Below are 15,338 nucleotides of genomic sequence, written 5' to 3'. Positions count from 1 at the left end.
TTATAGACTGAGATTGCATAAACTTAGTGGATGTTTAGGTCAGACCTGCAGTTTTAGAGGCCGACATATAAACTGTGAAAAATCATGTCAGAAGAAAAGAGACGTTTTTAAGTGAATTATAATTTTAAATATTAAGGAAAATACCTTCAGAACTATTTTCAAATATAATTTGTCATTGTGTGAAAAATTCACTGAAGTACATGTTGAGAAGAGAAAGGAGGAGCTGCTTCAACTGATGTGATGCCAAAACCATGCACAGAAAAACATGACTGCAGCCAAGATGAATAAAAACTAATTCAATTAATTCACCTACCATTTAACAATATTTACAATCTCTTACAGTGTCCAACATTGGTGATCTTTAGACCTGTGCTTACAACTAGAGGAAAACTGCATTTTGTAGAATGCACTCAAAGTGCTTTACACTGGTTCTCATTCACCCATTCTCACTCACACACACACACACACACACACACACACACCAACAGGGAGATGGCCAACACTCACTGGGAGACACCAAGTTGGGGTTCAGTGTCTTGCTCAAGGACACTTTCACATGTGACCGGAGAAGCCAAAAAAACCCCAAAAAGTTGTTAATGCATCCACAGACAGTAGGATTGAGTAATGTGGACTGGGGACGAGGACAACACTTTGCAATGCTTAAAAGAAACTGTAGGTTTAATGAGCCTTTTTCTGAATTAAACACACTGCATTCCTGAAGAAATGCCACCAGTAGGGTACCGTGGACACACCACATACAAAAACCATGACAATTTCAGTGACTACAATTTTAATTGTGTAGTGACAGAACATGCTACTTCCTGATGTTTTCATTTTAATTCCATGGCAGAGCAGACTGACAGTGTACAGAAAGAAAGAGAGGTAGACACGATAGAGCTACTTTTCACAGCCTAAACTAAGATGAAAAAAAAAAATTAAATGGAAAGTGACTTGACTTTAATTTAAAACCAAAACAGCATCACTCTGTGTAATTATCTTTTCTCACATTCAATCTTTCACTGCACCCCAATGCCTTCCCTGTTTGCAGCCTTTTGTCCTGCAAATGGGGGTGCATGCGGTGTGTCACACAGATGTGTTGTGACTAATGTGTGAAGATGTCAACCCTTTCTTGTTTCCACAAATGTAAACACTGGACACTAACAAAAGGAAGCGGATAAGTGTCAAATTTGAGTTTACTACTTAAACTAACTGAGGCTGGAGAGTGTACCACCATCTAGTTAATGAACAGTGCCTGAGCAGTGACCTGACTGAAGCAGCTCTGCCTGTTGCTGCCCTGATACCTCTAAGGAGGAGACTAAGTGCAGAAAACTCTCTTCATCTCAGCGCCTGAGATTTATGTTGGGTAGAAATCCTAATTTATTTGGATAAGTTGTTTCAGTCCTCCACTAAAGGATGTCCCAAAGCCCCTTATTTCATTCTGAGATTCAAGGATCGTAGAGGTATGTTGGAGGAGAGATCTGCAGGAAAATATAAGAGCATTTTAAATGAACATGCACACCTCTTAATTAAGAGCACTGTTGGGGATAGGACGCTGCAGCTGATTAGATTCGCATGAAAACCACAGCACGGCAACAGAACTGGTTTACCAAAATAGAAAAACAGGTTATAAAGCAGAAGAAAAAAAAGAAATCCGTCATTTGGTCAAAGTCATGGAAGTCATGTGCATCATGTTCATCATCATTCAAATGAGGCAAAACATTCCCATGAGTTATGTTTAGGGATGCAATATATTCAAGTCCCTTTAAGGTTTTGGATTGTTTTAAGACAGCCTAAAATTCCTAATTTTGCGACACATTTTCTAAAAGAAATTTAGATTACATTAGATTAGATTACAATGTAGAACAGTGTCTACAGTATATACAAGATAGGCACTATCATGGACATAATCTACAGGTGAAAGTACTATGGATATAATATACAGGTGGAAATACTATGAACAAAATAATATACAGATGGAGATACAATGGACATAATTCACTGATGCAGTACTATGAGCATAATATACATGTGGAAGTGATATTGACAAATAATATACAGATAGAAGTACTGTGGACATGATGTACAGATGAATGTGTGTTATTGGATGTTGTCTCAGCAGAAACTATAAACACTTATTTACACCAGTGTGCAAATTGTACCATTACTGCAATGGTGATTAAGAATAATGCATAACACAATAAACAACAGTTGACAGTGCAATGTATAAAGCTAAGGCATAATATTCAATACACGATGAGTGAAATGAATAAGGACTTAGACCATCGTGTGAAATAGATACAGTTCAATGTTTTTATGTGCGGGAGAGACGAGGAGGGGAAATGAGTGTGTAGGGGAGTGATGGGTCAGCATGTTGCAGAGTTCAGTAATATAAGAGCATGGGAAAGAAGATGTTCCTGAGTCTGGTGGTTTTAGTACAGAGGCTCCTGAAGTGCCTCCCAGAGGGCAGGAGGTTAAACAGTCTATGGGAAGGGTGAGAGGAGTACTTGAGAATGCTAGCCGCAGGCAACTTTTCTTCTGGATGTCCTCAGTTGCTGAAAGTGGAGTCTCTGTGATGCCTTGGGAAGTTATCACCACCCGCTGCAGTGCCTTGCGCTCGGCAACAGTGCAATTACCGAACCACCACAGTTATACTGCTGGTGAGGAAGCTCTCTATCGCACTGTAGAAGCCTAAATGCAGTTTATGTTTGGTTGATTACAGCAATTTAAGTTAATAGATAAACTCTTAAAATAAGTGGAAGAAATATTTGGCATATTCAGCAAGTTTGTTTAATTTTTTGGATGGGAATTGTGTTTGGTTGATTTCAAAATGCTTTATATCTGAAAGAAACTATGATTGTTATTTTTGAATAAATAAGTACTTTTATTCTGATAGAATAGAGGGAGGGGAAGTCAGGTGACAGGTTACGAAAACAGGGTTTTTTGGGGAAATTAGAGGACAGTGGAGCCATACAGTTTTTTGACCTCTCTCTCTCTCTCTCTTTACGTCTCTCTTTTTATTTGTTTTTGAGTGTTTCGTGCCAATGATGTTCTGTTGAAATTTCTGCATGTTGAAGACTGTTATGTACACATTATACGTGTGTCTAAGTAAACATGTCAATTTCATCGAGTGGTCCTGTGGATTTGTGGATGTGGACTGAGTGACACGAGAGCGTCAAGCTAAGGCTTTAATTTGGAAATCTATATTAGTCACAAAACTTGCTTTTCATAGATAAATGGAGTTTGGAAACAAATTGCTGTTACGTAAATCACGTAACCTAACTTACATAAGGTGTTAATGTGCGCACTGGCTACTCCTGCAAGCAAAATGGGGGAACAGGAGAGACAAAGTTGAAAATACTCATGTAAAGCTTCATTAATCAGCCTTCATATTTTTACTAATTAAGTGTGGAAACCTTTGGTGGTCATGGATGAACAGGATTGTGGAAAACAGAAAGTAAGAATGACTGAGAAGGCTGTAGAAGAATGCAAAAGTAGACGAGTCAATGCACGCAGACAGAAGCTATCTCAACTAACAAGAATGGTAGAGCAAATTGAGGAATTAATGGAGGATGAAGCAAATGTTGACATTGTTAAAGATAAATTACGAGTTGACTTTACTTCTTTGCAGCAAGAATTTACAGACCTGAACTCTCAGTTGCACCAAATTATGGTTGAGGATGAATATTTGGAGGATCAGAATTATTGGTTTGGTCCAAAAAATAAATTCATGAATGATTTTTTTTGGAAATGTGAAGGATGGATGAAAGATGTGATGAAATGCTCTGAGTTGGACAAAGGAGCTGGAGGACAACGAAGACATGCAGATAATAGATCTACATCATCAAAATCAACAAGTAAATGCTCAAATAGGACTAGATCACAACATGGAAGCATCTCTTCTACATCTTCTTCAGTCACAATGAAGATTGTAAGGGAGTGTGGTGCCTTAAAGGCAAAGGCTGCAGCTTTGGAGGAGAAGTTGGCAATAGAAAAAGAAGAAGCAGAGTTTGTGGCTGAGCAAAAAAGACTACAAGCTGTAATAAAAGCTAAGAAAGAAATGCATGCCATGCAGACAGTTCTTGCTGAGTCAGATGCAAAAATGGGCATTTTGAAAAAATACGAAGACGCACAAACAGACGTTAGCAGTTTTCCAGTTGGTGATCATGTTAGCCAAACTCAGAAGGAAACTACGTTTCACCCATCATCACAGTACGCCTCACCTACACCTAACAGATGTTATGTGCATCCACCACTGCCTCAGCGGACTTCGCCTGCACTAAATACAGTAAACAATGGTGGTCAAGTGCTTGAAAGTCTGTGCCAAGCTATTTCTCAGCAAGTCAATGTCTCAGAGTACCTTGTAAAGAATCACAAGGCGTCTTTACTCCCAGATATCAACATTCCAACGTTCAAGGGAGATCCACTTGAATATAATTCCTTTATCAGATCGATTGAGCATGGAATTGAAAATCGTACTGATGACAATCGTGATCGTCTACAATTTTTGTTGCAGTACACAAGTGGACAACCACATGAGTTGGTTAGGAGCTGCATTCACATGGAACCTTCAGTAGGTTATGCTAAAGCAAAACAAATGCTGAAATAGTATTTCGGAGATGACTACAAGATAGCAGAAGCCTACATAAAGGAGGCCTTGGAGTGGCAGACAATTAAGCCAGAAGATGGCGCTGCGCTACAGTCTTTTGCATTATTTCTCACAGGCTGTTCCAATGCAATGTCAGATATTAATTACTTGGAAGACTTGGATAATACAACTAACATAAAGGCACTAGCTAATAAGCTTCCATACAAACTTAAAGAAACTTTCAGAAAGTATGCTTGTGACCTACAAGAAAAAACAAGGCAAAGAGTGAAGTTCAAGAATTTTGTAGACTTTGTCAATCAGCAAGTGAGGTATATATTACATCCACTTTATGGAAATATTAAGGACACCACTACAAGCATGAGAGACCCAGTCAGACAAAGGGCAAAACCACAATATACAGAAACATTCAAACCTAAAAGGGTGTTCACAACAGCCGTTGTTGATCATAAAGTGGAAAACAAGGTTAAGACTGAAATTGATAAACAAGCAACATCGAAAATGCAGACCAATCCAGTGTATGCAAGCAGAAAGACCTGTATTTACTGCAAGGGAGAACAACATAATCTTACAGTCTGCAAGAAACTAAAGAGCAAGCCACATAAGGACAAAATTGAATTCTTGAAAGGTAAAGGCCTGTGTTTTGCATGTCTAAAACATGGTCACATGAGTAGCAGCTGCAAAGACAAGGTTCAATGTCAAGAATGCTCCCGGATACATCCTACTCTATTGCACATCAACACAAAAGAGTCTCAAGAAGAAACATCAATGGAAACATGTGCTCAACAGTCTGTATCAAGTGCCTTAGTACAAATGAAAGCAACTTTTGGTGTCATTGGGGCCGGTAAGGAAGGTTGTATTCTGTCAATCATTCCAGTGTGTGTAAAGGCTGAAAAGGGAACCAAGACAGTGAGGACCTACGCGTTCTTGGATCCAGCTCCGGTAGCTCAGCTACTTTTGCTACAGAAGCACTGTTAAACCAACTTAACATGAATGGACGCAGCACAAAAATTTCTTTGCGAACAATGGGAAGTGAATCAGTTGTGAGCACATGCATTGTGACTGGACTAGAAGTAAGTAACGTGGATGGCGACTACTTTGTTGGACTTCCAGAGGTGTATTCACAAGAATCCATTCCTGTAACTAAAGACAATATCCCCTGCCAAGAGGATGTTGACAGGTGGCCTCACCTGAAGGAAGTAAAACTTTCCTCTATTCAAGCAGAGGTCGGATTACTTATAGGAGCAAATGTTCCCAAGGCGATGGAGCCACTACAAGTGGTGAGCAGTGTGGAAAATGGACCTTACGCTGTGAAAACAATATTGGGTTGGACAGTAAATGGACCGCTCAGAAGTGGAGGTGGCATAATGGATGGAAACAGATTGACACAAGTGACTGCAAATCGAATATCAGTAGCTAGACTAGAAGAGCTCTGGCAGCTGCAGTTTAAGCAGGATTTTCCTGATGCTGGACAAAACGAAGATCTTGAAATGTCCAAGGAAGATCACCAGTTTCTTAATATGATGTCTCAATCTGTAAAGCTAGTGGACGGCCATTACCGTGTTTGCCTTCCTGTGAGAGGCCAGACACTATGCATGCCGAACAACAGAGTAGTTGCAGAGCAACGTGCGCTAAACTTAAGGAAAAGATTCACCAGAGATGTCAAGTTTTATGAGGAATATGTTGCATATATGGATGATGTCCTTAAAAAGGGATATGCAATTAAACTCAACAGTGCTGAAAGTAAACCAGTTGAAGAAAGAACTTGGTATCTGCCTCATCATGGAGTCAGACATGCAGTCAAGCAAAAACTGCGTATTGTCTTTGACTGTGGGGCAAGCTTTCAAGGGACGTCATTGAACCAGCACCTCCTGCAGGGACCAGATTTAACAAGTTCATTGGTAGGAGTCCTCCTAAGGTTTTGACAGGAGATTGTGGCGGTCATGGCTGATGTGGAGGCCATGTTCCACCAAGTCAGAGTCAGCAATGAAGACACAGATCTCTTCAGGTTTCTCTGGTGGCCTGATGGGAATTACAAGCAGGAACTTGTTGAACACAAAATGTTGGTCCACATCTTTGGCGCTACATCATCACCAAGTGTCGCATCATTTGCACTTCAGAAATGTTCAACAGATTTTGAGGATGAATTTGGACAAGAAGCTGCCACGACAATCAAGAAAAACTTTTATGTGGACGACTGTCTTAAGTCAGTCACTAATGAAGATACTGCAATCGCCCTGTGTTCCAACTTGAGGAGTATATTGGCAAAGGGTGGATTTCGACTAACAAAATGGTCAAGTAACAGCAGGAAGTTGCTCAACTCAATTCCTGAGGAGGAAAGAGCACAAGGGTTTAAAAATTTGGATCTGGATGAAGGCAACTTACCAACGGAAAGGGCACTGGGAATCCAGTGGTGTGCGGAATCAGATAAGTTCAAGTTTAAGATCAACCTCAATGATCGACTACATACTAGGAGAGGTTTGCTTTCCCTAGTCAGTTCTATTTTTGATCCGCTGGGATTTCTAGCACCAATAGTTCTGCCTGCCAAAAAAATCTTGCAAGATTTGTGCCGGCGGAAACTCAGCTGGGATGAACAACTACCTAATGATGTCATTAAGAGCTGGACAAGGTGGGTTTCAGATTTGCAACAACTTGAGAAGTTTGAAGTCAACAGAAGTGTGAAGACAAGGCAGTTTGGTTCACCAGTCTCTGCACAGCTGCATCATTTTGCTGATGCGAGTGAGGATGCCTATGGAACAACAAGCTACCTAAATGGTCTGCACTTATATAGCGCTTTTCTACCTATTGGCACTCAAAGCGCTTTACACTGCTTCTTATTCACCCATTCACACTCACAATCACACACACATTCATACACCGATGGGGGAGCTGCTATGCAGCTTGCCCACACTCACCGGGAGCAATTAAGTTGGGGTTCAGTGTCTTGCTCAAGGACACTTCGACATGTGACCGGAGGAGCCGGGGATTGAACCAACAACTGTGAGATTGGTGGACAACCGCTCTACCTTCCTGTGCCACAGTCTCCCACCTACTGCTACATAATGCAAGTGGTAAAGTTGAATGCAACCTAATGATAGCAAAGGCAAGGGTTGCACCATTAAAATCACCAACCATCCCATGGATGGAATTGGTTGCGGCCACAGTTGCAGTCAAGATGGATAGGCTTCTGAAGAAAGAGCCTGAGCTAAAACTTGACGAATCGATCTTTTGGACTGATAGCACGGTTGTGTTAAAGTATTTGAACAGTGAAGGCACAAGGTTCAAGACATTTGTTGCTAATAGGATCTCAGTAATCTTGAGCTACTCTCAGGTTTCTCAGTGGAGATATGTCAATACAACTCTGAATCCAGCAGATCATGCCTCTAGAGGACAAACCGTTGAAGCATTCCTAAAATGTGACAGTTGGCTTTTAGGACCAGATTTCTTGCTTAGCTCACAAGATCAGTGGCCCAAGAATCCAGATCCTAAAATGTTGGATTTTGATGACTTAGAAGTCAAAGGGGTAAATCAGGTGCATGCCATTCAGGTGCAGGAGTCTAAAGATACAGTAGACCAGTTGATGAACCACTACTCATCCTGGACAAAACTAAAGCGTGCCGTTCCCTGGTTTTTGAAACTGAAGGGTTTACTTAAGAAACTGAGGGCAAAGGGAACATACCCAGTGAAAATAATGGAATGAAATAGTTCAAGAAAACTTTCAAAGGAACACCTCTAACTTGTGAAGATCTGAATGATGCAGAAAAAGAGATCTTGAAATACTGTCAATGGCAAAGTTTCAAAGAAGACTTGATAATGCTTGAGAAACATCAAAGGGTGAAGAAGAGCAGCTCTCTCTATAAATTGGCCCCAGTACTTCAAGATGGAGTCATAAGAGTTGGAAGGAGGCTAAGTCGAGCAGCAATGCCAGATGACTCCAAACAGCAAGCTATCTTGCCAAAGCATTCAAACATCACAAAGATTGTGCTGAGACACATTCATGATGTTACAGCTCACTCTGGAAGGAATCACATGTTGGCTCAACTGCGTCAAAGATTCTGGATCCTCGGAGCAAATGGAGCCATAAGAAGATTCTTGAGTAAGTGTGTCACATGTAAAAGGCTGCACGGAACTACTGGCATGCAACTTATGGCAGATTTACCAAAATGCAGAGTCTTGCCTGATGACCCTCCATTCACCAGAGTAGGCGTTGACTACTTTGGTCCGTTTCTGGTAAAAAGGGGAAGAGGGAAAGTAAAAAGATATGGGGTTATTTTCACATGTCTTGCTATACGAGCTTTGCATCTTGAGGTAGCATCATCACTTGACACTGATGCGTGTCTTAATGCCATTAGAAGATTCCTTGCCAGAAGAGGACAAGTAAGAGAGATGTATTCTGATAATGGAACCAATTTACGATCAGCTGACAGTGATTCAAAAAAAAATTCACTCAAGGAATGGAACACCAGTAACATCGCAAAAATGTTACAGCAAAGGGGCATTCAGTGGTATTTCAATCCACCAGCTGGATCTCACCATGGAGGTAGCTGGGAGAGGTTAATCCGCTCAGTTAGAAAAATTTTGAATGTCACAGTAAAGGAACAACCTTTGGATGAAGAAGGTCTTCATACCTTGCTGTGTGAAGCTGAGGCTATTATAAACAGCAGGCCTATTACAAAAGCATCTCCAGACCTCAATGACCTAGAGGCCCTAACACCCAACCATCTCCTGTTACTTAAGGTGAAGCCTGAGTTACCACCTGGAGTCTTCGACAAGGATGATCAGTATGCAATACGCAGGTGGAGACAAATTCAGTATCTCGCAGACATTTTCTGGAAACGTTGGTGCAAAGAATACCTCATGCAGCTACAAGAACGTCAGCGATGGAGCTCACCTGGCAGAAACTTTCGTGTTGGTGATGTGGTGCTGATTGGTGATGACACAGCACCTAGAAATTCATGGCCACTGGGAAGAATTGTAGAGATTTTCCCAGAAAACAAAGGACTGGTGCGTCAAGTGAAGGTCAAGACCAAGACCAATGAGCTTTGTCGTCCAGTGAAAAAGCTTTGTCTTCTACAAGAATGTAAAACTAATTGATGTACAGTTCTAAAACTATGGACAATGAAAGTACTCTTGACACTGGGCAAGAAAGTGAAGACTTGATTGGATAAGTGACATTTAACTTTTTAGCATAGTATGTAGGCTCCTTTAATTTAAAGTTAAACATCTGAATAATTGTTTCAAGGACATTGATAACAATTAGGGGCCGATAATGTAGGAGCCTAAATGCAGTTTATGTTTGGTTGATTAAAGCAATTTAAGTTAATAAATAAACTCTTAAAATAAGTGGAAGAAATATTTGCCATATTCAGCAAGTTTGTTTAATTTTTTGGATGGGAATTCTGTTTGGTTGATTTCAAAATGCTTTATATCAGAAAGAAAATATGATTGTTATTTTTGAATAAATAAGTACTTTTATTCTGATAGAATAGAGGGAGGGGAAGTCAGGTGACAGGTTACGAAAACAGGGTTTTTTAGGGAAATTAGAGGACAGTGGAGCCATACAGTTTTTTGACCTCTCTCTCTCTCTCTTTACTTCTCTTTTTTTTGATTTTGAGTGTTTCGTGCCAATGATGTTCTGTTGAAACTTCTGCATGTTGAAGACTGTTATGTACACATTATACGTGTGTCTAAGTAAACATGTCAATTTCATCGAGTGGTCCTGTGGATTTGTGGATGTGGACTGAGTGAAACGAGAGCGTCAAGCTAAGGCTTCAATTTGGAAATCTATACGCACAGCGGTAGAAGCCAGGATGGCTGAAGACAAGTGGTTCTTATTTTGTGTTCTCAAGAAGAAGTGTCACTGGTGAACCTTCTTGACCAGGCTGGAGGTGTTGGTTGTCCGGGAGAGTTCCTCTGAGATGTGGTTCCCCAGGAACTTGAAGCTGGGGACACATTCAACAGCCATCCTGTTGATATGGATGAGGTCATTCATGCCTGTTCTCCCATCGATGCATGTTGCAATATTTTTAGAATAGTTTAAGACGCAATGTCACACAGAATTACATGTAGGACTGGTTGAATTTTTTGTTTTAATGGTAAAATCCTCATTACATTTGAGCTAGCAATGTTTTTCTCTAAATCATCATTCTTATTAACTGTCTGTCCTAAATATATTTTGGCCATTGTGGTTTTGTACAAATATAAACTCCAGTGGAAATAAAATTCAACATAGCAACTCACTTCAGCTAAGCTGGAACAGAACCAGACATCACTGCAGATGACAGTTTGGAAGAAAGGATGTTTAATAACCCAGTTCCTTGTTTCCTCTTACCTCTTTTACCTCCATGCATTTTAGCAGGAAGGACTAAGACACAAGTAAAAGAAACAATTGAATTAATGTTTCCCTCACTTAAGGGAAATGGGATGTACCCCAGGCAAGAAAGTATAAGCAATTATTAAGGAAGTCAAGAAACCCCAAATTAAAATCTTAGTTGGTGAAGTGCAAACAAAGAAAAAACATCAGTGGTTCTAAAGCAGAGGCATTGCTGCAGCAAGTAAATGGCTAAAAACAATTTAGTGATATTTAGTAGCCTTAATAGTCTAATAAAATAAGAAAAATAAGAAAAGACTCAAAAGAATTAGTATTCATTCAGCAAATGCGTTTCTGGAGAATGGCAAACACCTGATGAAATTTTGAAAAAACAAAAGAAAAAAAGGGTACAACAACCTTTATTATCATTGTGCACATATACATGTGGCACATTCATGCTACAATGGAATTCCTTCTCTGCATTTGAACCATCCCCCTGGGGGGAGCAGTAGGCTACCACAGTGGGGGAGTGCCTGGGGAGCTAGCACTGAGTCTCTCGCTCAGGGACACACCTGGTAGGTAGGCTGGGATTTGATCCTGCTTGGATTTTATCCTACTCTGCATTCCATCCCATTTGTGCCAGTCCTAAGTCTGGATAAATGCAGAAGGTTGTGTCAGAAAGGAAATCTGACATAAAACACATGCCAAATTAAACTTGCAAATCATGACTTCCACAACAAATCTGAATTCCATATTGGACAGATCTAGGCCCAGGTTAACAACGACTGCCACCGGGTGCAGGTCAAAATTGGACTACTGTGAGTCGAAGAAGGGGAGAAGGAAATAGTCAGGAAATAAATGATTATATTCAGAACATTTATCTCATATTTATTTTCTGATCTTATGGTGCAGTGGCAGGTGGGAACATAGTCTGACCAAAAAAAAAAATTAAAAATCTATTGATTTAAGTTATTCAGCACCCAAAAGAGACTTGCCAAAACACAAAGTTTAGTTAATCGTAGTTTTCATTAAATACCGTTAACGAAGATTCATAAATATTGTTAACAAATGATACTTTACAAAATTTTTCAACACTAGCAAAATAATCACTTTAGATAAGCACATTTTGTGGTGTATAAAACCGCAGGTTTACAAAAAAAAAAAAAACAGTTAAACTGTGGTTAGTGTAAGCATTGTTAATTTGTGGTTTATATCACGCATTGTTACGTTTTGTTACAACAACTATAGTGATGACACTTCATGTTGAAGATCCAATATGACTAAAACATATTTTTACCAGTGTTAGCTACCTGGATAATATTTTTGAAGCTGAAAGGACTCTGCCATTGACTTCTGTCTCGCTGCCGGCGGGGCTCTGTCTGAAAGATTTGCGTCCTCTCTTTCTTTTTGTAGTTCCGAGCTCTCTTTGTCATGTCGTTTTATGTGTTTGTTGGTGGTGTTACCACAGTAGCGAATGTCGCAATTCGCTGTGTTTTCATTCACAGCAGTAAAATACTTCCACACAGCGCTCCGTTTTTATCTGCCAGCTCCATGATACCAAGGCAGGTACGCACCAGCTCGCTCTCGCTCTCTCCACAGCTGCTGAGTCACGTGATGGTAGGGCAACAAAACGCAGCAAAGCAGGGAGGGGTGACCAATGTGCATGACGTGCGAAAGGAGCTGCATCAGAGAAAGCGTATTTTAAATATTATATTTCATGCAAAATAAATAAAACCACAGGTTTAAAAAAGCCCTTAATATCGATATTTTGACTTTTGCATCGATCATTTTCCATACAACCCCTATATCGAAAGTATCGATAATAAAGATTGATTTGCCCACCACTGTTTTAAAGCTGAAACCAATAATTGACTAACAATCTCACAGACTGCCCATTTCAGTGGTGAACCTCATATGAAATTGTTGCATACATATGGCGCAGGGTACAGGGCACCGCATGCCACAAAACTCAAATTTTGTGTACACAAACATAAATTAATAGGCATTTCCATTCCAATACTTTTGGAATGAACCGTGCTAAAAACAAGAAAAAAAATTAAAGATTAAAATTAAGAAAAAACCCATAAATTGCATTTTGTTGCCAAAGTAACTATTCTACAAACATTAATTTTTTATTCTTTATTCAGTGTATATTTACAGTGGGCCCTCATGTCTTTGGCAGGATTATTCTGCCCATTGAAGTTGGTACTATGCTTCTCTAGCAATACATGTAAAACATTAGCCTACACTTGGATATGTTCGCATGTGTCTAATTATTGCCCGGTAGACGTACATGTCCACAAGAGGGCAGTATCATGTCTAACAAACCACAATTTGCTGAAAAGAAAGAAACAATATGAAAACAGTTTCAACGATAAAACGGACCTGATGAAGTTTTTCAGACCCCTGCAGGAATAGGTACTTGGCAGGATGCTCTGCTGAGGTGTGGTCTACTGATCGAATTTCATAGAAGTAGAGAGCACAAAATTACAATGACCAGAGAAAGCCTCTGGAGTTTCCTTGTTTGCTGCAGTCATTGTTCAGGTTAGGATGCGAACTATATAATTTCCTAATAACAAATAAATATTTTAAAATATTCCAGAAGTGGTGATTTCAAAAGCCAAATGGTAAATTGTAAAACAATTTTAGTTTTTTTTATCCAAATCCCATGTGAAGTATATCAAGCCACCAAACCCAGTCTTTCTTTATTTTCATTTTTTTTCTTTTTGGAAACAGTCAAACAATACAAATATCAAAATACTCAAGTGGGATCCTGTTGCATTCTTATAAACATACAGCCTTAAGTGGTGACATTGTATGAAAACACAGTAAAAACAAAATGAATACACTAAAGACTGAATAATAATACAACAATAGAATATATTGTTAACACTGGAAGAATGATGGAAGCATGATAAAGCTAAGGAGAAAAACAGTTGCATCTAATAGACACAAGGAGTAAGTAAGAAAACAGACTATGAGCACACTTGTGTTTGCACCTACAAGTAAAACCTGAGCTGATACACAGACAGCGTGCACACATATTTAAACATAGCCAACTCAAATGTGCATGTTAAAACTTACATTTAGCAACAAGTGCCTGACAAATCTGTGGCATTCTATGGATCATATTTTCCATACATTTAAGGGGGATGCTCTTGAATGTATCACAAATGTGCCTCACAAGTGTTAAAACATCTTAAAATAAGTTAATGTACAGTAAATCAATATTAGTTTTTCCTCCGTAGTTAGAGTGACCTGTTATTGTCTTGAAAATGTAAAAGGTATTCTCTAAGAGATAAAGTGTATAGTATAGTCTCCACAAACAATGAACTTTAAATGAGTGGAACAAAGTCTTGTGAACTGGTGAGTCAAATTTTGAGATGTCTTGATCCAAACAAAGAAGGTGTTAGATGAGTGTTTAAAAAAAAAAATCAGTGAAGCATGAAGTTGGAAATTTTATTATCTGGTGATCTTGCCATTCCCTCTGGACAACAACTGATTTGCGATATCTTCATTTTGCACCGAAACAATTGCCCAATGCATTTTTTCCTGGTTGTACAAATAATATCTGGAAAAGCAAATAGCTGCTGGAATACGCTTGATGATTGATTGAGGTTGGCCAGCTCAATCATCATATTTTGCTGCAATCTTTTCCTAAACAATACATGTTGCTGCTAAAAATAAACACAATCTACATTGCTGGAATACCAACAAAAGCAGCAATGTTCAGAAAGTAATGTCCTTAAAGTTCTCTAAACATTGCTGAGATGGTGTTGCAAACTGTTTGCTGTTTTTATATTTACATAAATACTGCCTGATCTTTCATTTTTAGATGCACATGGTTCCCTGTATTCTTATATCGCTGAGTAGTTATAGTGTCTATAGTGACAAACCTACTCACACTTGTCTACAGAGTGTGAACCAAGGTTGATGAAAGAATGACAGTTTGACTGTTAAGATTAATGAACAGTAACGTAAGGGGCTGGTTTTAAGGCTAGACCCAATAAGGCGGTTGACACAACAGCTCAGTTAAATTAAGTTTATTATAAAATAATATAGTTGACAAAGCAGGATGAGATGCAAGTCCTCCGACTCACTAAGTGGTGCTGAACTCTATGAGAGAGGACATGCAGATGAGTAGCTTAGCAATGACTTCTAGGATATGGAGTCTCGTAAGTCTTGTTTCATGTTTAGAGTGAGTGGGGAGATAAGTGGAGTCTGGAGGAGAGGCAGGGGTCTTATGGGGAAGACTGGAGTATGGTCCAGGTGGTGTAGATGGATCCTTAGATGTAGCGAGGATAACTAACTTTAAGAAAGGGTAGGAAGACCGTGCGAGTAGTGTCCACTGGGGAAGGTGTAGTGGTCTGGATCTGTAACACAGAGGCAGGCCTGGTAGTGAGTGCGTGGAACGTAGCCGTGGAG

General features: G+C 39.5%; 1 protein-coding gene across 9 annotated transcripts in view; it reads right to left on the bottom strand.

Annotated features, from left to right (window-relative positions):
* The window catches only part of rragd (ras-related GTP binding D), a 70,829-nt gene that overhangs the window by 34,689 nt on the left and 20,802 nt on the right, over positions 1–15,338 (bottom strand). For 2 of the 9 annotated variants that reach the window (XR_010911025.1, XM_067479722.1), the window contains exon 7: positions 15,147–15,286. The exons of 3 other annotated variants lie outside the window; for them this stretch is intronic. Coding sequence is in view for 3 of the 6 variants with exons in the window: in XM_067479719.1 (XP_067335820.1) it covers positions 15,013–15,286 (274 nt within the window). In the remaining 3 variants the exon portion in view is untranslated. Of the gene's footprint in view, positions 1–999; positions 1,479–10,696; positions 12,594–13,599; positions 15,287–15,338 lie in introns of those variants that run through there. 4 more of the 9 variants (XR_010911026.1, XM_067479723.1, XM_067479725.1 and 1 more) reach the window with 4 other exon arrangements.

The sequence above is a fragment of the Channa argus genome, chromosome 16 (genome assembly GCF_033026475.1).
Source record: "Channa argus isolate prfri chromosome 16, Channa argus male v1.0, whole genome shotgun sequence".
NCBI lineage: Eukaryota > Metazoa > Chordata > Actinopteri > Anabantiformes > Channidae > Channa > Channa argus.
The sequence above is the reverse complement of the archived record's forward strand: the minus strand, read 5'-3'. Positions and strand labels throughout refer to the sequence as shown.